Source organism: Tubulanus polymorphus, chromosome 2 (genome assembly GCF_964204645.1).
Source record: "Tubulanus polymorphus chromosome 2, tnTubPoly1.2, whole genome shotgun sequence".
Taxonomy (NCBI): Eukaryota; Metazoa; Nemertea; class Palaeonemertea; order Tubulaniformes; family Tubulanidae; genus Tubulanus; species Tubulanus polymorphus.
The window spans coordinates 18,789,343-18,814,333 of record NC_134026.1 but is presented as its reverse complement, the minus strand read 5'-3'; the positions used below and the strand labels follow the sequence as shown (position 1 = coordinate 18,814,333).

Sequence of the window (24,991 nt, the reverse complement as noted above, 5' to 3'; positions counted from 1 at the left end):
GTTTGGTAGTTGAAACAAATAGACTACGCCTAAATCGGTAGAGTTTGGACCTGGATTTTGTTAACCCGATTACATCGAATTAGAAACCAAGGTTGGTAGTGTCGAGGATAAAAAATTTGCTTACGAAACCACTGAATTACCAGATACTGATAAACAGCATTGGCTAAGCAGAAGTCTACAGTAATTGCGATATGAGTGATACGGACACTTCCTCGAGATATCCTCCTTGAAAACTCATATTCCGGATGAATGATCTGTAAGGACCCTGATTAAGATATATAGGGCAACCACGATTCTGGAAAACACAACCAATTTCTCAAAGATTTTCAGAGATTTGGCAAATCTCTGGAAAACACTGGGAAATTGTGGTTACTGCTGAATCTGTCAAGATAACAACTCTCCTGTCTTTCCTACTGACATTCGGGGACATGGAAAATTCTGTTTTTACCAGGGAATGCAGATGGTTGGAATCCCTGCCATACACTACTGAAAGAAAATTAGTGATATAGGTGGTACACATATTTACTTGACCGTCATTTCTGCAAACTATAGGTAAAAGGAAAACAAACTTCTAGGCATGGTAGAAAATACACTTCTAGCTATTCCACCTGATGATGGCTATCAGTCAACAGCCGAAACGTTGTGGTTTCAAAATATTAAATTTTATCATATCGAATTGTGGGACTTCTTCGATTAACTTCTTGGCATATTGGAGAAAGGAGCATCGCAACATTTTGCAAATTTACATTTTGTTTGCTCGTCATTATGTGGATGGGCCATTCATAAAGTACATGTCATCCATCCATGAGAGGGGCCCTAAAATGGCCACAATCACAGTGCACCAGCATTTTGGGTTAACATACTTAATGGAGACCCAAATAGAAGTACATGTAAGGGTCCAGTAGAAGATTACTGAAAAAGATTAAGGTATTGATTATTTGAGAATGTTTATTAACGCTGAATGGTACAAGTAGAATTATCATTCAGAACCCTATTTCAACACCAACTTTGGAATACTAATATCACAGTTTGTATTTCTTATTGAGTTAGTGAAAGAGCCTTTGTTCTAGAAATGTAAAAGGCTGACTGACAGCTGTGGATTATCAGAGAAAATAAGATATAACATGTCAATATCAATCTTTTTTTACCTTGATAATCCTGGTATGTAAACTCATCATAAAAGCAGAATTAAGAGTTTCATTCTCGAAATGTTACAGTAAATATACATGTGTATGATAATAAATATGTATGGAAAAACCTTTAAAATAATAACAAGTATTTAATACTATAGATTTAAAGTATGGCTTCCATATTATACAGTAAAAAATATAAATCACAGAAGACTCGGCTTGCCTCGGATCTCGGGGGATCAATAAATTGTAGTAAATGAATTCCGGGGCAGTTGGAGCTACAATTAATAGGTCGTCCTCACATGATTCTTTGTAGACACATTTAAAAAATTTTTCTTGGGTATGCAACATTCCGAGGCAAGCAGCCTACTGTATAACATACATCTTTAAGAATAGAACTCTCAAAAATAGAGTTATGATCAGCTGTTCATTTCAATAAAGACCTGATTCGAATACAAGGGAGAACCAAGTAACTGGAAACCCTTTTCTTTTTGAGATTTCAATTTCTCTTCTTTTTACTGTTAATTTCAATAAACCTTATGCATTCGAGGGAGTGCCAAATAGCTGGAAACCCTTTCCTTTATGAGATTTCAAATGCTCCATTTTTCAACTTCATTTTTTTGCATACCCTCATAGAAATGTCACATCATATGACAGTACAACATGACAGCTGTAGATGAAGGATTTGATCCTAAGGTTTAATCATCAGATGACCTTATCATTTATGCACTCTACTGATACTAAATTTCCACATTTCTTGACCAAGGGGTGAATCCTTGGAAATGAAATGGTTTTGCTCAATTAGGAGACACAAATATCACACAATTAAAGGACTTAGATCGTCGTGGTCATCATGGGTTTCCTCTTCATTGGTATCATCCATCTTATCGACCGTTGACTGATCTTGCTGTGGACGCTGATCCAGAGGAAGCATGTTACGATACAGTATATAATGTTGCACCATAAAGAGAATGTCGTACAGAAAGGAAATTATACCCAATGCAAATTTCGTGAAGTCTCCAAATAATGAGTTCCACGCATCTGAAATACAAATATAGACTATTCCACAGATGTCAGCCTCAATCGTCTTTGACAACTATTCAGATAGGTACTTCAATACATTTACATTCTTAAATTCATTGAAGTTTCCGCTAAATTTCGAAACAATCAGAGGGGGCTAGGGTCGAAGTGAACAGTTTAAGATAAGGGTATAATTTGGAATCATTCAAGTATCTAATGAGAATCAATGGATCTCATCTGTGTACATAGGGGTCATTCATTTATTATGTCTGCTTTAGGGGAGGGGGGAGGGGTCAGTGCAATTGCGTACTGTAATGCTAAATGTATATGAAAAAGTAGCCGATTTTGTGTAAAGAGCGGGAGAGGGTTGAAAAATTCAAATTTTATGCATACATAATAAATGAATGATCCCATATAGAATAATCAAACCAGGACCAAAGCTGTCTCCACATCATTGAAATTTGTCCACTAAGGTTGGATTGGTTCTTTATTTGTATTTCAATTACCATTATCATTACCTACCATTGTTGTACGCCAGCAGAAATAGTTGGAGTATACTAAAAATTCCACCTATCATATCACCGATTATGCCATAGATATTAAACCCGTTCGTACTTTTTCTTCGGTAGTTCAGTAAAGCCTAAAAGATTTAAATATACTATCAAACCCCAGTCAAGTCCAGATTTCTTCAATGGGGATATCATAATGATAAATAACATCAGTCTAATTGCGATCTACATGTAAACCAATCAAAATCTAATCCAGAAATAATTCAAGGATCGTGCATACACACACACGCACGCACACACGCACACACGCACGCACACACACACACACACACACACACACATATATGGGGCCAATTGTTCACAATGTTGGTTAAAGATAACTGGCCAATAAATGCAACAATGAAATTTTAATCGTCATATTTTCAACTATCCACTGGTTAACTCTAACCAGGGAGGTGGGCTCCAATTAGCGATTCCAAGATGAATTTTCAAGATCCAGAAAGTTTAAAGAAAGGCCACTTACTTGCGGGGCATATTTTATCAGAGTCACCAATATCTTTACGTAAGAGATGTAAAGAAAACACGTGAACCATGACAAGCCGAAAACATCACAGGCTGTTAATACTGCTAAAACCAAGCAATAGAGACACATCACAACGCTCAAACCCACTACCATCCATGATAACTTTTGATTTCCTCGCTTAAACAATGAAAAGATAGATATGATAAATATCATTACCCATCCATATGCTTTGTTAGTTAATATTTGACTCTGAAGTGGGAAGCATTATGATGCGGCTGAATTAAACACCATTGTATGCCGGTCATTTCACTTTCTTAGTTAAAATATGACGCTGGAGTTGTAGTGCGACGTGGTCTATATTAAGCCATAAACTATGGATCTGGGCCCGGAACATACCTCATAAATGAAGCATTGTATTATCAAAATGTAGCAGCATAAGAGACCATGTAGGGCAAAGCATACGTCATTTATTTGAACCGGATTTATATCCCTTTGATGAAGATTTTGATAGTCTTCCTACAAATACATAATCAATCATAGATATTTCAATTTAAACACAATTAATTACCAATATGTGTTTGAAAACTGTCACTTCAGCGTTGTTGGAAATAGCAAATGTGGTCATACAAACGCATACATGTAGATAAATGTTTTGGCAAATCTTCCAGTTTAACAGATTTCACAATAAGAAGAAAAAAGAGGGACGCTTTCTCCAAGAGTTGAAATAGTACTCACTATTACTGCTGGTATCCATAACATTCCTACATTGTACAAACTATAGGCAGAGAATCCGATCGAGTTTATTAAAGTGTAGTCAAAACTCAAACCAATTACGCTGTAATGTAAAAAAAGAAAATAATAAAAAGAAAAATCAGAAAGTAAATGTCAATAAGAACGAAAATCTCGCCAAATATTTGAAAATCTAGAAATGGTAATCTTCATTATGTGATTTAAACCTTGTAGTTTTCGAGGTTTAGAAATATTATATCAACTTCTCAATCAAAAAGATTTTGATTATCTGCACTTTCAGGCATGTTTCAGAGACTAACATAACCAAAGTCCTGATAAAACATGTATTACTAATAAATGAATAAATGTTGAGAATTAACATCAGTGGTAGGAGGTTATCTACAACTCGGGACCCAGTTCCACAGTTCTGGGTTAGGATTTGACTCAAAGTTAACTCATTGAAGATGAACTATTTCAACTCTGAGTTAACTCTAACTCACAACTGTGGAACTGGATCCTGATGTACCTTTTTCTTTGATAATTCTCTACAATTTGGGGATACGATGAAGCCGACCAGGCAATGACATAAACCCAACCAAACACATCGTTGATTGTATTTACAGCTCTGCTATAGATTATTTCAATGATCATAAATACAGCTGAAAGTCTAAAATAGAAACAAAGAATAAATGCAGAAATAAAACAATTAATAATCATGACCATGCTGGGTATGGTATACAGGCACGTATTTTATCTTTAACGGACAATAATCAAGTAAAGCGAGACAGATAGCAAAAAGCTCGTACAAAGCTCATACTTCAAATAAACAAGTTAGCTAAAGAAATCTCCATCTCGCTTTACTTATTCTGCCCAGGTTAACAGTTAACATGGCTCTTCTATGAATCCGGACAATCATTATAATCGACGTTAGACTTTAATCCGTTTTTAACCCTTCATTCAAATCAAATCCCTTAAATGAAGACAACCTATAGAAATAGGCATAAAAATGCCTCTCGTTGTTGTGAACGATACAATACAATACGATGATATAGTCATGGTACGCATATGTAAGATATGAGTAGAATTAAGTTTAACTCAATGTTTCTTAAATTGAAATTGAAATTTATTTTCATTACGATGTTACATTATTGAACGATATAATAAGTATGATTAGACGAAGAAAAATGTAACAGGATAATGGGGCTACACGGAGAGACTGAAACAGTCTATCTAAGCCGTATCACCCAGAAGCATCCACACCACATTCATCACACTGACACATCATGCACACAAGTAATTAACAGGCGAAAAGAAACAAAAAAAAATGTTTCACGTATTACACATTAACATAGGTTTGTATAGAATGAAAATTTACAAAGTGTTGAATAATGATTTAATGTAGGTACGCTTAAAGGCAGGTTTGCTTTGAATAGTTCGAATTGATTCAGATAGAGTATTCCATAATAGGGGACCGGATATCTTGACAGAAGATTTTCTAGTTACAGTTCTAAAATAAGGCAATCTTATTCTAAATCTATTATGCGTAGGTTTATTATGAATTTGATAATTGAAGTTCCAATAGTTGTTAAAGGTCCTAGGCAATTTTGAATTGACGAATTTAAGTACAAAAATAGCTAGTTGGAGTTTGTTAATATTCTTAATTTTTAGTATATTTAACCGAGCAAAAATTGGATCAGTGTGTTCTAAAAAGTTAACATAATCTTTCAGAAAATATCTTTGTGACCACCTGGTGTGGGATACCCACAATTCTATCATAATATGTGAAAATGAAGTATCTTACACGAACTCATTAATTAATGAGAAAGGTGTTCATTCTATAAATTGAAACATTGCAAGCATCATACCTGATAATTTCATGAGAAGTAGAGTTTAGTTCCAAGTTTAGATGTCCAGCTTTGCCCAGACATTTGACAGTAAAGTTAAACGCCCCAGTCACATTCGCAGGTATTGTTAAATCAAGCAGATTATCGATGAATTTGGTTTCCTGGTGAACTGACGTTTTGCCTTGCTCATCATAAATGAATGTCAAAATTGTTCCGTTAACTAGTGGTTCGCTGAAAAAGATTCAAACAAACAAGACTTTCTTTAGAACATGGTTCAACATATACTGCACACTGGTATATAATTCCTGTTCTTTGTTTTTACAGGCTTCAAAAAAGTGATATCCACTTTTTAGAGCTTGGAATGTAATCTAACTATGGTACATGTATTACTGTCCATCTTAAACTTCATATTAACCTGAGAATCAACTCAAAACTAGCCCTTTGCCACACCTCCAAAATGACCTTCTCTTGTGAAAAGTGAATTGTAGACAGTGCCTCAGCATCTTCAAAACAAAGAACAATCATGATAAGTATGTGTTGGAAAAAATAATATATAAATGTACGTTTTATGGTTCACTTGATCAATGCTTACTAGCGATTAACAGAGAATGCAACAAGACAAAACACAACATCCAGTTCATCCTTGAGTAGGACTCAAAAATTTGTCATTCTACAAATTTTTCCTTGATGTCCCATTTCATTGTAGATACTTAACTTCGAAGACTCGCATTCCTAGAAAAGAGGAAATCAGATGCACTACCTTTAGATTCTTATGGATTGAGATCACGATTTAAAAGCTTATCAATGGGTAAATCATTTGTTTTTATGCGTCACAGGCCCATTAGTAGTTTTTCCACCACAGCTCAGGGCCCAGTTGCAGTCTCAACTTGTCCATAATTCATCTTAACTCTTCAGACTGTCTTAAGTAGTAAGATTGGCTACAGTACATAGATGATCTTAGACAGGTCCTTCCCCCAAGTCATGTCAGTGTAACTGCCCTGATGTTTGTTGCAAAGAGATCTGTGAATGAAATTTATTTCCTTCATCATAACGATGTCCTTAGGACTTTTTAGACTCTAGGCGATTACTGGTGATATGTGTTCAATCAATTTCTGCATGTAGTCGTGTCCAAATGTCTAATTTTCCAAAAGAACTGTCACAATAAATTCAACTATACTTAAACAGTTCCCTCGAAATTCCTCAAACCGTCAATTCCTTATTATCAAAGATTAAAAAAGAAAATTCTAAAATATTTAGGATTTTCACCTGAACAACAAACACAAAGACACTAGACTAGAAGTTTTTCTTGTTTATTTAACAATGTATTAATCAATGTATAAATAAATGTATGCATAAATTAACAGATGTATGAAGTTTGAAGTATGAAGTAAAATTGCTCTGCACACAATAAAAAAATAAAAACATACGTGTACATCACACTTGATTAGAAACATTCAAATTTAATGAAATGTTATGAACATCATATTCTCCAAGATCAATTGGAAAAATTTTAGACAATTATTTTCTGGGACCTATTTTGCTGTTTGACTATATGAATCTTTTCCGACATAACAAAGGCATTTTTCTTAACTTTTTCATATTTCTGTCGGGTGAGACGCACTTCAAACTGGAATACATTACGAACAGTCTAGGAATTGCTGCTATCCTTAATGGAAATTCAGCTCTCGTCTTCCAAAAATCAAACCTACATAAAAAAGTACAAAATATAACATTAGTACCGTTTAAGCATTAACAATCTATTGTAAATATTTATAATAAATGATAATAATAATCATTATGTTAACCCTTTCAGTGCGTCTACACCACAGTGCGGTGTATAAATCGGTGATGACTTCGCTAGTACAAAGCATCACGGTGAATTGATGTAATTATTAGTTTTTATCTCTATGGAAATATGGCAGCAACTGTCAAACAGTGAAATATGTAACCTACGAGCAATTATCTAACTAGATAATTGCTCGTAGATGTAACTAACAATACACTGCGCCACATTGAAGACGCACTAAATCGGTATCCCTGTTATTCAATGCACTGGGGTGGAAGGATTTTCAAATTATCTCCAGCACTTTCGGGTATCAATTAGTCAGCAATGAAAGGTTAACTAAATAATTCCTATTTTGAGAGTTAAAGACTAAAATTGCCATTTACCCGATCTGTACACGTGCATTTATAAAGAACAGTACAATTAAATGAAGTCAAAATTACTTCGCCTTAACTGAATTACATAATTAAAATATTTTTTGATTCTATGAATAATAGATAAAATTACCATAGTGGTATTTGATTTATCTTTTGTAAATCAACGAAAGGAAGGGAAGACGCTCATTGCGAGGTTGTCAATCATCACTTGTAACAATCGAGAATCTGTTCAAAGAACACATAACAGGAAGAGAGGCAGAATATATGTATGTTTCGATTAAGCAGACATAAAAAATGATGTACCACTACATGTCCAGACACGTTTCTAATGTACAAATGCACATGTATGCACAGACAGGTATGTATATGTACAGCCTGACCAAATATGTTTACAACTCAAAAACAGGTTATATTTGCTTTTGTTAGACAATAATGGACATTAATTCTAAGGCTGGTTATGTCGACAAGCGACTCAACGCCTACCGACGCAACTGGGTTATTCACCGATTATTGGAAACCAGTGGCCTACGAGAGGCTGCCAATTGCTGCGCAATCGGTTCGACATAAGCCAGCTTGCAACGGCAACCTGACGCCTACCGACTCGTTGCAAGCCGTTTAGTCCGCCTGTCCAACTGTCCGCCTACGGTAGGCGGACAGTTGCTTTTGATCACAACCGACGCTAGTTGGCCTCAGTTGCTGGGAATTGGAGCGCAGTGGACATAAGCTGGACTGCGATGGCGGTTGCTCTCAGTTGCGTCGGTAGAAGTCGGTAGGAGTCGCTTGTCGATATAAGCCAGCCTTAAAGTGCAGCAGAAATGAGAAATGAGTTATCATTTTTTCAGCCCAAGTCACACTTGTTCAATTCACACTTTATGAATCAACATTAGTCATTATTGAAATTATCATCAAATCATAGTTAACATTATCACATGATCACTACTGCATTATCAATTTTTCAGCCCAAGTCTAATTGATTAAATTCACACTTATTATTCAATTCACACTTTATGAATCAACGTTAGTCATCATTGAAATTATCATCAAATCATAGTTAACATTATCACATGATCACTTCTGCTGAGGTGTAAAAATATGTAGTGATTTTTCTGCTACGAGTTATCGTGTAGTTCGGAATAGAGCTATTACATAGTCAACCATTGTTCAGACGAAATTGACCAATCAGCGTTGAGGATAAAGCAGAGGTTTTTCACGCTACCAACTTATGCGGAACTGTCTCATTCCGATTGCCAGATTTCAAAAATCAGAAGTTTTCTATCCAAACCATTTTAATGTTCTGGCTGCTGTTATTTTCTTCTGATTGTGGGTTTTTGACACATTCACTGCCAGTCATAGCGTGTGTACCACTTTTTGCCAGTATGAATGGGGAACCGGCACACCAGCTATCCCGTCAGATGGCGCCTCTGAGATATCAGACGCACTCGATCAAAATTAGTTCATTTTCAAGTAACTTTGATCTCAAAAGATTGGGATAATCACACATCGAAATAAACTCTGATTAGTCTTTAGAGTACATACGTGCTACGATTTTCATATATCATGCATAGAATTTGAGAAAATATTGTTAGATTTTAATTGAGTTTGAGAAGAAATCCAGCGTCGACGTCGTATTGTACACTAGCGAACCTGGCGGATTATGGCAGAATTCCGCTTGCCACAGTAGCGTTGCCGGTGCCCCATTATAATGTCATAGATATACGACGTTAATTCCAAGCATCCAGGGAGATCTGGCAGTGGCTAGAGCCCACAGAGACAAAATATGATTTATGGGTTCATCAAGCTTACGGTACGGTAGCTATTTAATTTGAAAAACGTATCAATTGGGCATTGGCAAGGAGAGCAAATTCAAAGATTAGCAATTGGTAACGAATGTCTTAATTCTCATTACAATTTTGAAGTGACAGTGGTGGATTGTTAGAAACATTCTAAACTTTGTTTACACATCTATCTCTGCCTTCATCGTCGTCCAAAAGTCTAGTTTCTTCATCATCCGATGCATGTGTTATCGGTTGATGATTGCGATACAACACATAATGCTGAACCATGAATAGAATGTCAAACAAGATACTGAATAGACCTAATCCAAACTTTGTTGGGTCTCCGAATATTGAACCCCAATCATCTGAAAATAGAGCAGACACCGATAAATGATAGTTCAAGTTAAAGTGGCACTTCATTATGTATCACGGCATCCCAAGCTAAAAATTTTGGGTGGATTGTTGAAACTAGGGATCCAGGGACACCATGCCCAGGTGAAATACTTGACAAGCAGCAAATTTTGATATTCAAAGCCCCCTGGTGAACATATATAGAAAGAAATTGATGACTTTGAATTCACTGTAATTATAGAGCGTGTCATCATCATTCAACAATGTTTTCGGCAATTAACTGTGGTTACAAAACATGCATATTTACCAATATACATTGAAATACCATGTTACTTGATTATTCAATAAAAGATAACATTCAAAAAGATTTTAGCATCAAAAATACTGTTCCAATGAACCCTTCAAACCCCCTGCAGGCTTAGATAAATCTGACAGAATTTTCTTTCGGAAGTGTCATTCGAAAACATGTACCAAGATAATAGTACTAGATTTTCAACTCGAGTTTCAGCCTTACACCGTCGCATCATTCTATTTGCGTAAATAGTTTACTTCATGATTCATGATGAAGAAGTAACGTTAGGCATGGAATATTAAACATTTTTTTGAGAACACTCACAAGAATTTTCAATTCATATCTATGAATATACATCATTGCACTATGCATAAGTTAAGCGTCCCAAACATGGGGGAGCTGATATCGACAGCCATTCTCATTAAGGGTAGGGCGGTGGATCATAATCCATATCACCTCAGAATAAGAGCTAGAGGGGCAGCAGTGTTTCATAAACTGCATTTTTATTGAGTGTTTGGTTTTTCTGTATGCATGTCCCAACTGCACCAATTTGGGGCGTAAACATGTACAAACATTTCTAATTACCTATTTCTCAGAATTGAAGGAGTTTTTAAATTGTTTAGGTTATTTTGATTGAAATAAAGGAGTTTCAAACACCTTGAAAATCATTTTCTGTTTAGGAGTTTTTAAGGAAACAAGGAGTCATAGGGACCCAGTATTACAGCTCAGCAGATTTCTTATCGACTCAAATCTTTTCCCTATACAAGTACCATAAAATGACAGATACATTTTTCTTATAACATCCCCATTTCTGAACATGTATCAGACACTCATTTTAGCCATCAATAAAGATTAGCCAAAAAAAACTTACTATTATTATAAGAAAGAAGAAACATTTGTAAAATGCTCAAAGACCCGCCTGTACAATCTAATAACACATTTCCTATACTCCAGCCTATTGTACTTTTTCGTTTGTAGTTCATGTAAGCCTGAAAAACATGAAAATTATTTCATCATATACAGATTACTGATGGATTTTACGGGTCTCAAATTATCGCGATTTCATTTCTATCACCTGTGGTATGTATTTAATCAGGGTAACAGCTAGCTTTACATAGGAGCTTATCATCAGAAATGTCAGCCACTTAATTTCATTTGTTAATGACAAAATTAGTCCAATGATTATAGTCAACCACATACAGCATACTAGAACAGTAGATATTCGGGATACACGCTGACCATGTCTCTGTAATAATCAAATAAATAGTAAATCTATATTACATGTACCGGTATTAAGAATGGTTACAAGCCAATTTAACCTTGCAGTAATCATTGTTAACCTTGCAGTAATCATTGAATGATTACTCCAAGATTTAACTTAGCAGTTTCTTTATGTACCCTTTGTAGTTTTTTGCATGCTGACAGCAATCCGCGTAAAACTGGTAAAACAATTACGTGGCCCCCAAAAACATATGGGGCAATAGTGACTTATAACATTATAGCAATGAATATACAGTTGAGTAACAGTGGTTCAGTTGGTACAGTGCATGATTAACACGCAGTGGATCAGATGAGAATATATTTTTTTCAAATTCTTGTTTATGTCCTATAGTAATTCTGTTACCAGAAGCCCAGGCACAGGACATCTTCAGCGGATTAACTCTTTCAGTGCCCATGTGTAATTTGAGAATAAAGGTCCAATGGCCCTGTGGCTCACCATTAAAAAAGTGAGTGTATATTGTCAAAAATACTTTACTAACTATGAATTAATTTGGATTGCAATGGAATGTAGAATTACCGAATTAAAACCATCAACTGACGATGCAGTCCCCGAACAAACAACAATCTTTTATTCTAAATCTGATAACTTCATTAATTCTTAGCCCCTTATTACACGATTAATACATATAAGTTATTATCATACTACATGTATATCAATTTCCATATTTTTTTATCCTTGAATTAAAATACGCACGCGGCGCAAGTTTCCCAGTCTCTTGTGTTTGTTTTTTAATAGCATTCGTGTGATAACTATGCTGTACATGACTATTGATCGCTTCGCACGGATTTCCATAGTATGATAGCGATATACATGTAAAAGGTGTATGTGTGTTGACTAGCTCCCACCTCTAAATCAGTGTTGAAAAACTGACCGTTGATTAGATGAAAAGCTGAGAGCATTCCATTGCCCGCTATTGTCTACAGGCTATTTAGTCTATTAATTCATCACCGCTCACAATTCTACCTAAGAACGTACTAAAATTGAATAGAGTAGTTAGAGCAGTAACACGGTTCACAAAAAAAGCCGACCGACGGCCGCGGTTAAACCGTACGGGTTAGCAGGTCTTTAAGGCATTGACAAGACAAATCTAAGCCAAAACTCTATTGGTATCATCATATTTGCTAGTTTGGATACTGAATTGAATAGCCTACTCGGCTATATTCGTAACACCAAACAAATTATAAGCCAACATACGATACCTAGTCGAATGAAATGCTCGCCATTTTGCTTTAGCGAGTTCCACATGGGGCTTTCCCAATGGGCTTTCCCAATTACATCAGAAGCGCCGAAATTCCCGGAATTTCCCTTATATCCCACAAGCAGCCAATCACATTCATTGTAGCTCAGGTATCAAGGTCAACTCAGATAAATAGAAGCAAGAAAATTTAGGGGGTTTATAAAGTGAGGGCCTGTAGGTTGAAAAGTACATCGAGATGAGTCGCACAAAAAATGGCCACACTTCCAGGAAGGATTGAATTTTTATATATTTCAATTCCAAGTATGCAAATTGTCATATGTAAAACTTAGTGCTAAAAAGCAGGATTTTTACGTGTTTTTCAAGAATGTGTCCCCTAAAAATAACTCGATCACTATGAAATATCTGTAGGCTCAAGAACTCACTAAGCCAAACCATGACACCAAAAATCAACACTATTGGTTCAACAGCCAATGTTTGTGCCTTGTTGACACACCGGTACTCTATTCATTTTCAATGAAAACTGCTTCACCAGACCGTTTGCATAGGCAAACCTACGGTTCGTCAAAAACCCTCGGAGTGCCCATCATTGTAACCTAAAAAGTAGGAAAATCAGTAGCAACTTTTGAGCTCCATACAGTGAAAACTGTAAGTGATAGAGGTTAATGGTAATTAAAAACTTTGTATGGTATGACCCTCGAAAATTTTGGTGTTCATTTTTCTTCATGAATGAAAATTCATTTATGGAAATTCACTTATGGAAATGAGCTAATTTGCATAAATTATAGTCAGTGACCTACTTATTTGATAACCCCCTAAATTTCTGGTATGGAAATGAACAAATCGGGTATCTAGCCTCAGCTAATGGCTGACATTGGAATAGTTTATGTCTACTGTCAGAAATATAAATAATATGGGTAATTATAATTAGAAAATGAGCTTATAATTATCATGTGACCTCCGGATAGGTACCCGCTACTTTCAAAAACGCAGCATAAGAACAAACTAATGGGTGCTGCCATTTAATCAAGCCATCTAGCGGCAGGTTTCTCTACTGAATTCTATACAGAAAACTAAAAATAAAACTGCTATAAGAAATGTCGACAAAAGTCGACAGGGCACTCTACGACTTGAAATAATCTGTCGACGAAAGTGGGCACTGAAAGAGTTAAGTACTCAGTCTTCATGGTACAGGTCACCCAAGTTCACACATGGTCTCCAAGGGGATGATAGATCACATACCACATATCTATACATTCTAAAATGCTTCAGCTAAATTCTTGGTCAATGAATCAAAAACTTCTGGGCTAAAGAACATACACGTGGTTCCAACGGGTTTGTTTGCTAGTGATGATTCAGAATGATACAGAAACTAGCATTTTTGACAAGTAAAACTAAATTAAGTTTATGAATCAATCAATTATAACAGGGCTTGAATGCGTAAGTAGATTACTGGTAATGCTTTAAATTGAAGTCCACGAAAATGTGAAGGTTGTTGTTAATAAAGATTTACATTAATAATAACCATAAAATAGGATAGGATTATGTGGAATGACAGAATGTCATCCAGGTGACTTAAATATTTACCATTTTAGTGTTAGGACAGCTGAAAGGTGAATTTTATTTCCCTCCACCTATGTGCCACCTTACAAGAAATTCATGATGTCCTCCACCATTGTGGCCACATTGGGAGAAGAAACTTGATTCTGAATAGGCGTTATCAGTGGACCTACCCCATTACACCTACCAAGTTTTAAAGAAATTGCAACTTATCAGAAGTGTTTAGACCTATGGTCATGTGGGGACATGGTTACATTAAATATACATTTATATAGGTGGACGCTGAATAATATGCGGATAACATCAAAATGCGGATTAAACTGATCTGGATTATTAAGTGGATTTGATTGTACAAGGCCAAACCGAGGAGCCCAGTCAGTTCCAGTCAGGGGCTTAGAATTTGAATGTTGACTGTATGATGAATGTGGCTCAGCTCACGGCCCTAAAGTATTAGGCTATGATACGACTTACCTCATAGATAAAGCATTGGAAAATAGTGATGAGCGTTAATAATACTGCATGTAACGCAAAGATTACATCATTTAACTGAACAGGATTCACACCATGAGGATGCTGCAATTTATATTGGCTCTACAATTGAAAAATACATTTTTGCTGCATTTAATTACCTGGCATTCGTATTTAGAATTATCAAAATGCGAAGTGTACTAAATTGAATAATAAAAGGATGACATAACACTATTATACCATTTTCATCTTTTCTCGGGGCCACATGACCTATACTCAGGCACATTAGTGCTCATGAAATTCTTATAATTCTTTCATGGATTTTTTCTAAATAACAATATAATGTTTTTTAATTTTTGTATTCGCACCAAAGTCGAGTTCTTCCTTTTGCCATACTGCTATATTCAGGAAAATTACATATGAATTATGCAATTCAGTCGTATGAAAGAAATCGCTTACAAATATGAGTGGAATCCAGTACATTCCAACATTGTACACACCGTATGCCAAGAAGCCCGTCAAGTTATACGCCAAAAAATCAAAGTTGAGGCCTTCAACACTGCAATTGTAAAAAAAAAGATACATATGCATATACATATGTATAACCGCCGAGGTAAATTTCACGGAATAATTACAAATGGGAAAACCTGGGTTAAAATAAAAAGGGATAACTGATTGGCTGATAATGCCATCATCTAAGCTGCGCATTTGGTCTAGTGTGGCAGGGTTTCGTACCGTGGCACTCTCGATACCCTACCTCGAATCCCTACCGGGGGAGGATGGCCAACATGTTGGTAATGGCACTGTGATGGCGATGTTTCCGTTGTCGTTTTAGAGCAATATGCAGTCAATAAGCCAAAAAGATTTCTGTTTCTTGTTTCAAAAAATATTTCTTGCTTCACGAGTCACTTTCCAACATATACAGAAATTTTTTGCGTTTCCATGATACAAAAGTTGCATGTGCAGGTTAATGGGACATTCTGATTCAGCCAGTACAATGGTGGATAAATTAAGAAAATCCCCCACTAGAAGGAACAAGATTCTGAATGTATTTCAACATAAAAACGACAAAAGATCTAAAACCAGAGGCTTATATTTCACTTAAACCCATTTTGAAACCCGGCTTGTATGCAATTTCAGGTTAGTATGATGACTTTTTACAGCTACTTTCTGTGTTTGCCATATTGATTATGACTGAAAACTTGTGTGAGGAAGTAGGTAGTTCTAAACAAATTCGATTTTTCAATAAATCAAGTAATCAGTTAGCTCTAAACAAAGGCGCCTCAGACTAAGCCTACACCAGATTTGAAGGAATTTTCGTCCCTGGAACTAACATAGGCCTACATATTCTATGACTCGATCTGCTAACCTTTTTCTGCGCCAGTTAAGGAACACTTGAGGATAAAATGAAATAGACCAAGCTGCAAAATATATCCAGCCGACAATAGCTATCACTACCGTCAATGGTTGACTGTGGACTATTTCGATTCGTACAATTGATTCATTTAATCTGAAAATATAGAGAATATTCGCAAAATGTTTGAGGCATGAATGGCCAATAGACTGTCAATCAGGTCTGGATTTGATCAAAATTGAAATCAATTTTATCCAGATTAAGAATTCATTATTCACTAACCATCAATCTGGGCCCAGATTCACGAAAAACTTAAAAACTTAAAGCCTTGATTTTATTGCTATTGATTACTGTATGTTTTCATTGAGGCCAACAATTCAAACTTACAGATAACCATTTTAAGTTTAAACTTTTACATGAAACTGGACCCTGACCTGGTAAAAACTAAACTTACTTTTGTAAATGTTTCGATGTAGAATTGATACCAATGATCAAATTACCAGCACCTACCGGCCGTATTGATACCGTTTCTTGATATGTTTCATTTGCTAGTATTGTGAGATTATGGAGTGGTTCGATTATCTGCTTTGCTTGATGAAACAAGGGTTTATCCCCCTCTTGATAAGTGAATACCACCTCTGCTGGTTCGGGTAGCGTTCCACTGAAAAACAAAAATCATTTCTATTAAACTGAATATCATCATGTTAAGATATCCATATCTTGTGCAGATCTGCCCACAAAGGGTGGATCCAGGGACAGCAATTCTCCAACAGGGGAAAATATTTGAAAATAATCATGTTGATGTTTATAAAGCCCTTGCTTCAGCCTGGTAGCTCAGAGCGTTTTACAGATATGATACAAATGCCACTCGATTGCTTCCAGAACTGATCGAGGGATGAACAAGGGGTCTAGGAATACCATGCCCACTTAGTGAAATGCTACAATTTTGCAATTTATTCCGTATATGTATAGGAACCAATATACTGGAAGTACCGTTTTAGTATAGTAGAGTACGCATAAGTGGGATCACTTGGGACCGCCATTTTTGATCCGCTTACGGCAAGTATTCTGAGTTAGAGGTAGGCCTATTCGAAAAAATTTGCTCTTTTTCGTATGAGAAGTTACGCAGAAATGCACTCTTAAATGTGGTAAATACCAAATATTTTAATTGTTTAGGAATAAATAGAAGATTTTTATCTTAGAATTATCAATTTACGTATAACATGACAAAAATCCTATTCAAACGACGTGTGTGAGCATCGCGCACGAATCTACGGGCAAAAATGTCAAACCCACCTGTGCTACAGCCAAATCATCTGCAATGGAAGGTCAAACAGGATGACTGACACCTGTTATTTTGTTCTCTGCTCTAAGCACATTGAATTTGAATTGTATGTTCAGTCTGCGCACAATTATCAAAACATTGTGGGCTACTACCATTGTCTTTGTTTCAGAGTCCACAGTGCCGAGCTAATCGCTTGGCAAATGAATCAAGTCACTATAAAGTAACTTGTCTCTTCTATGTTATACCAACACATAGGCCTAATGATTACCGGTAACAAAGAGATATTCTATCCGAGTCTGACTCAAGATATCAGACTTAATCGTACATTTCGTACTATCTTATGGTACATGGAAAAATTGTATACGGGGAGAAGAAAATTATAAGTTAAAAGCAGTTGACATTTTCCTCCAAAACCTTTTTCACATGTATATATGGAACTGATGAGACCAAGATGGCCACCAAATGCGTAAAAATTGGCTGATCGAAAAACCTGTTGTGTATGTCAAACCAAATACAGCAAATATGATATCCACTTCACTGTCATTCATTTCATTAATCAGAAATTGTTTGTGTCTACAAACCTTAATTTAAGAGTTACGTTCTTAACTTGATCACTTTCTAATAGAATAGAACCAGTTGAAAATTTCAAAGTTGCTGCATTAACCACTGAAAAAAATAAAAATTTACTTAATCAACTCGTAGAAAATTGATTTATTTCTGGTCATTTCACTTAATGATGAAAGAAGACAAAATATTAAAGTAGTTCCAAACAAGTCATATTTCTTTTGGATAACGTCATACTTATTACTGTGAAAATTTCCCCTGCTGATCCAAAAGGACTATTTTGGTGTGCTTGAATTCAAGCACATCAATCAAGCTAGGTAAGTTAAATAATTCAAATATGCAATTCAACCACTTTCCCCTTTAAATACGAAAAAGACTTACACAATCTTATACAAGCTATTATTCCAAGCTATTACCAAAGAAGCTTATTCCAGGATACCTTTGATAGCTATTATGTGAAATTTAAATGTCCATTCCTGAATCTAACTCACCATTAAACCACAATAAGACACCTAAAGTGACTAATTGGAAAGAATTTGTAACCATCATTATTCTTGACTTTCTTTCCAGTTCTAAAAATTAAAATGCTTTACTAGGTCTATACAAAAATGGAACTGACAGGAAATTCAGTAACAGTAGGCCTTATAGGCCTATCAATGATAATGAATTCTATGCCATTCATAGAAAAGCATCGTATCGAAATGGTGAATGCATACCTCTTAGAATTGTAGAATTGTTTTATGCATCTCAAATTAAACAAAAGAAAAATACTCCAAAGGCCTATGTAAGTATGCCATTGCTCTAGGCCTACAAACATTTCCAAAAGACAGCTATCTCCATTAAAAAAAAAGAAAGAAAATAACTAAGGGTTCAGGAACAGCACTCGATAAAATGCTTGACAATCCGAGAATTTCAAAATTCAACATCATGTTTTGCGTCAAGGTACGATAACATAGCCTTAAAGCAAATTCTGATCACAATCTGGACAGATTTGAATAGAATTTCGTAAACTTTAACGTAGCATGTATATTCATAAATTCTGATCTCCACAGTAAAAGTTCATTATACAGAAGAACTTGCTTAATTCCTTAATTCAATTTGGATTTTTATTTAATTTGGATGAAATATTTTCATATTTGGTACATTCAACCTGGAACCATGTAAACTAATAATTCAGATTTAACTTAATTCGGAGATATCTGGGCAGCCTTGTCATCTGAATTAAGTGAGTTCTACTGTGGCATAAATAGGCAATCAAAAATCAGACCAATAATTTTTCAAAGATTTATTTAAGATAATTTCATGATTTTTACGCATCAATTTTTCCCACCAATCTGACCTTTTTGCTGTTATCATAGATCATAGCCATGACAGCTGGAACTTAACAATCAAATTCAGCAAAAAACAAACCAATTCAAAAAAACAAAGATATATTTTTCAATATTCAACTTCTCTCTGATAAAAGAAAGATAGACTGGGTAATCCCAATTCAACATGAGATGTGTCCCATGACATTGGTAACAATCGAACACGAAGACTACAGGGCCAAAGACAAAACCTCTTGATATTTTCTATGTACGAATGAGGACTAATGAGACTCGTGAGACACAACAGTCGCTGATTGTGTAACAAAAACCAGTTTGGAATGTTAAAGAGCCTACAATATGAATGGACAGCAGTTGAAGTTTTTCCTGTGAGGGTATTGCAGAGTTTTATGAGGAAAGTATTTCAAATCAAACCCCAAGTCCTAATCAGGGGTAGTTACAAAGGAGATGTTTACACCTGTAGAACATGTGACTTAGGCCTATTTCATGGGCAGTTGGTTGAAATATGAACCTTTTTAAAACAGCGTTTGAAGTGATAGACTGCCTTCAGCGATCTTAACACTTTTTAACAATATTTTAAGTAAATGCACAATTATTGCTCAGAGGTATCTCAAGTTTGTAATTAGTTTTCAACTCATAATCTAGCTTTGAACGAAAGGCGAAATTGGCAAAATGATCACAGCCATCTAGTTTCCACATATCAACTATAGCCTAAATCTTTGTTGTTTTTTTGGTTTCAACTTAACATAGGCTTATTCCGATGATTAGGGGGATGTGGTGTTTTACTAACAGTTCAAAATCATCTACTTTATCGAAGAATTGATCAACGTTAGTAAACAGGCAATTTTAGTTTATTTTTATTGTGATTTAAGGTTTTTTCCATGATAGCTATATTTCTATGCCCCATCTACTTCGGTTCGACAAATCACTAAGTGTCGCCAATGTTTATATTACAGATGTTAATCTAATAGTGCCTCTATAGGCCTAGTTCTAAATGGGGCTTTTCTACACAGTTTTATCAGGCACTATTTCGCGCTGATTCTATAGGCATATAGGCCTATCTGGTTACCAGATTCACCACATCAGTTGTGAAGGTCATTTTTGTTTGTAAACCATTGGCTGGCGTCAACTTTGATGATTCTTTACTCGGGTACTGTTCATTCTGTGGTTGCTTTCAATTTCTTTTTTACTTGTTAATCTGTTTAGTATGATTTATAGGAGAGTCCGTATTGCCGATGCGGCATTATCCAATCAGATCGAGTTAACAGCAAAATAGCATTAACAGGAATTAGGCCTATGCCACACTGGCAAAATATCACCTGCCTTAATTCATATACGTTCACCATTGAAGAGAAATTGTATCTGCCTTGAGATGATAATATTACGAAAATCCCACAAGATGAAAATATTTCCTTGAGCTAACGTAGTTTATTCAACATTTCGACAATATTCTAATAGTCAGTATTCCTGTCGAAATTTTCTTCGTCTTCATTGTGGGATTTTCGTATACGTTATCCATCCGGGTGAAATGTCAAAACTAACCAGAGCTATTACACATGCATACCAAGCGCCTGACAACATTTTTCATCAGACTTAACCCAGTCCTGAGAGTGGCCGGTTCGCGGCGCTCCGTATACTGCGTGTAAAGAGCTCGCATGAACCACCCAACTATTCATGTAGTCGTTATTTTACGTCGAAATTGCCGACTGGTGCTCAGTCGGCACTTAAACCACTCAGTTCTCGGGCATTGAAACTTCACAAAGTTGTAGTTTATAGTCATAGCCACGGGATAGTGCTGAAAAATTAAACTTCTGATTTTTAAAAGAGGGGGTCCACTGGGTGAGGTCATTTTTGGGTGTCAAGCACAAAACGACCCCCTAGATAGTCAGAATACTCATAATTTCATATTACATTGTCGATTTCCATAAATAAAGTCTCTGTATATTACTATATCCATCGTTACAACCTTTATTATGCTTCTTATTACAGTCTAAATGTTTGAATCTTCATTAAAATCCCAAAATATTGAATTTGCGGGTCAAAATTCTTCAAAACATCAAAATGAGAAATTACTTCAGGGCTGGATTCTCGAGTATCGGCAGTGCCGTGCGTTAATAACTATGTCTCAACGCGCTGCGAGGCGCTTGTGACATAAAAACAAACTTTAAATGCCAGATAGGTCGGGCTGTCGACTACAGACGCATACGGCAGTTCCCCAGTGGTCATCCTTATTACCGAGATGACGTATTTTACCGAGATCAACCAAGATGAAATGAAATAGGCCCTATAACATATTAATTTATTCATTATCGATTTTAACACTTGAAATCATATTATATCAGTAATAAATGCTTGCTGGAGTCATATTTTACATATTTTGTCGGATATTTTTGTAGAAAAATAACTTTTAACTTTTCCGAGATGAGATCGTCGATCAATCAAATTCAATGAAATTTTATTGCTAACCGAGATTACGTATTTGAAGTCAAAATTATTTTTTACAAAATATTCGGAAAAATATGACCCTAGACCGTATTTATTACTGATATAATATGATTTCAAATGTTAAAATCGATAAGGAATAAACAAATATGCTCTATTTCATGTCATCTCCGTTCCCCAGTGTGTCGACTACAGTCGCCTACGGCAAGTTAAGGGTTAAAATCACCGCATATATGGCTTACGCGACTTGGTGTCAGGGGGTTGCGATAGCGATATATACCACTGACACTAAGGTTCTCAGTGAACATTAGATGTAATGCGATTAAAAGTAAGTGTTCAAAGTATTCCAATCTACAACCCCCTTGTCTTGTTCTCGACCCCAGTATAATAAAGAGTTGATAAGAGTGTCGAGTGAGTTCACAGGGGCTCGTCACAATAGCTGGGGGTCCAAAATCAAAGATTTGACCCAGTATCCTAGGTACGTACCTAGGATACTGGGTCAAACCCTCATGATAGTGAGTGAGCTAACAGTCAGGAACACTTTCCAAAAACGGCTTATTCTGCCAATTTCGGCGTTTTCCGCCAATAACAGCGGAATCAGCCATTTATGGATTACTCAGTTTTAAACTGCTTCTGCCAATTTAGCCGAAATCGGCGTTTTCTGCCATTTTCGACTTGTTCTTAAAAAACGCCATTTCCGCCGTTTTCAGCTGTTACAGTTTTTAAAACTACATCGCCAGAAACGGCGTTTTAGCTTATATAGTTTTACAGGTGCTATTTATAGTGCTTAGTTCGATGGGAGTCCCTATTATGACATCATCGCTTTTCTGCTGGCATACATTTATATATTTGCGCCGAAAAATTAATCTCATTGATCCATTCCAGGCTTCAAGAAAGAATTAAATATAAATGTACGGGTTTCCGATGGCAAATGTATTTGAATTCTGTTCTTTCTGTATACCTGTATGTTATAAATATATACATACATGTATCCCAAATTGTTTCGAAAATGTTTGTTTTTTTTAAAATGAATCTAGATACAGCTGTATTGATTTTGAGTGTTGTAACGCCATCGGCCACCAATTCAATCAATCACTACCCATCACAAGTCCAATTAGCTGGGAGGCATCGAAGATGTTAATTACCTTCAATTAACCAACATCATATGCAGTCCAATATATCCCTCAACCATTCTATGCTTTATTAGGCAAGATAAGACCATGGCCATGGGCAAAACTTAAAACTAGATTTTTGATACACTAGTTTATACATCCATGATTGATTTGTCTTATGAGAATGATAATTAGGGTTTTCTGACTTTCGTCGAAAACCCTCTTGAAATTCTGTTGATTATTATTATTATATATTTTCCGCCGATTTCGTCAAATAAAATTCATCTTCATTCAGATTCGGCAACTGACAGCTTCGAAACGAAATGTATAAATTGATACTGTAATAACGGTCTCTCTGAACCAACAGATTGTCTGAATGTACTTTCCATCCTATTTGAAACTTAAAATTACTTATTAGGTTACTGTAAATAAAGAATTCAATTGTTAGACAACAAGCACCGGCGAAATAACAGTTTGTGAGGCCATTTAGTAAGTAAATAAAGGAGGGCTCCGAGAAATTCCAAATAATGGGGGACTATACTGGGGTTAGACCATTCAACCAAAAAGAGGATTGCTCCGATAATATCCAAATCATCTCATTTTATTTTTCCATCGAATACCCAGTAATTAATTTTTCCTTTCGATCACATGCATCCAGAAAACCCGTTATCGCTGCTTTGCAGCTATATTTATAATAATTTTATTTTTATTTTCAACATATAATATTTACACATCCGTTCACCTCAGCAAATTAATTATTTTATTCCGAAAGAAAGTACCGTGTAGACACTAGGGAAAACGTCTAAGCGGGTGGGGGAATCCTCATATATAACAAGTGGACTGCCAATAATGGCTTAATAGTTTATGATTATAAAATTAGCTACGCCAAAAACGGTGGAATACGCCAGAAATGGCGAATGTTTTTATGTGTACCCATGGCAACGTTTAATTGAAAACTTTATAATAGTTTTTAAAACTAGTTCCCAAATTTATTTTTAACAAAAATCATGATTAATAAACTTGTTTCATGCTGTAGTAGTTTTGAGAGTTTTCCCGGAGTTTTTGGGCTGCATATGACGTAATCATTTAGAAAAACGTAAATTTGACCACTTTACCTACTGTCTGTCACACATGCTCTTCGTGCGACGTTTTGGTCCGTAATTTCGTTAATAATCGGTTGATCTGTAAATATTATGCATCAATTTGTTCAGTAAGGAATTTGCATTCAGAAATAAATCATGAACTGGCAGAAATTTGTTTGTGTTTTCTTCTATCAGCGATAGTTTACCTAGCATACGCTCGCGTAATGCTGAAAAACGGCTTTTATGGCCCGTCACGTGGCGCCACCTACTGTATTTTGATATGCTAGAGCAGGTGATGACGTCACTGTAACGTTTCCGAGCGTCCGCGGAGCGGATTTTTCAGCATTACGCGAGCGTATGCTGAGTAAACTATCGCTCATAAATGAAAACAAAAACAACTTAAGTGAAAATTGTTGTTTATTTCTGAATGCAAATTCCTCACTGAACAAATTGATGCATAATAAAGGTAGATAAACCGATTATTAACGAAATTACGGACCAAAACGTCGCACGGAGAGTAGGTGTGACAGACAGTAGCTGAAAAATTTCCATCCTAGCGTCATATGAAAGCTTATCGTCTGCTCGAGATTAGCCAATGACGTAATCGGCAACATGCGCTAATTTGACCGGAAGTGCGCAAAAAACTTTAAAGCAAAACTCGAAACTTAGTGAGCTGAAATTGGCTGATTAAACCATAAACGACTGTAAAAGTTTCAAAACTGAGTGATCCCTAAACGGCCGATTCTGCCGTTATTGGCGGAAAACGCCGAAATTGGCAGAGCCAGAATAAGCCGTTTTTGGAAAGTGTTCCTGACTGGTTTAAGAGAATTTAAGTAAAGATAATTTGTGTTGACATATCTAACTTACAATTTGCATTCAATTACGTTCTTTCTCTTGGGAAAAAGCTTTGGCTCGTAAATCACATGAATGATTCGTTGATCACACATCAAATTAAAGTAATCGGTCAGCTGATTTTATATTTCCTGGTT

The 24,991-nt window shown here is 35.8% G+C and overlaps 1 protein-coding gene across 4 annotated transcripts; it reads right to left on the bottom strand.

Moving 5' to 3' along the window:
- Window positions 1–935: 935 nt before the first annotated feature.
- On the bottom strand, window positions 936–24,980 carry LOC141898644 (cystinosin homolog). 4 transcript variants are annotated; one of them, XM_074784661.1, is made up of 11 exons: window positions 24,870–24,979; window positions 18,533–18,613; window positions 18,059–18,143; window positions 16,647–16,853; window positions 16,208–16,348; window positions 15,298–15,397; window positions 14,842–14,961; window positions 11,409–11,579; window positions 11,205–11,322; window positions 9,822–10,055; window positions 7,050–7,460 (listed from the first exon to the last, which is right to left on the bottom strand). In XM_074784661.1, the coding sequence occupies exons 2-10, from the start codon at window positions 18,588–18,590 to the stop codon at window positions 9,859–9,861; spliced, it is 1,197 nt and encodes a 398-aa protein (XP_074640762.1). In that variant the 5' UTR covers window positions 18,591–18,613; window positions 24,870–24,979; the 3' UTR covers window positions 7,050–7,460; window positions 9,822–9,858. The 4 variants fall into 4 exon arrangements, with proteins under 4 accessions (XP_074640761.1, XP_074640762.1, XP_074640764.1 ...); XM_074784663.1 differs by having other exon boundaries at window positions 9,865–10,055; XM_074784664.1 differs by having other exon boundaries at window positions 9,874–10,055.
- Window positions 24,981–24,991: the final 11 nt, after the last annotated feature.

Coding starts and splice junctions, on each gene's coding strand:
- LOC141898644 (XM_074784660.1), bottom strand. CDS start 6,396: ATGAACTGGATGTTGTGTTTTGTCTTGTTGCATTCTCTGTTAATCGCT. Junction 4,018..4,437: donor GAGAATTATCAAAGAAAAAG/GTACATCAGGAT, acceptor TTTACATTACAG/CGTAATTGGTTTGAGTTTTG. Junction 3,699..3,917: donor TATGGATACCAGCAGTAATA/GTGAGTACTATT, acceptor ATGTATTTGTAG/GAAGACTATCAAAATCTTCA.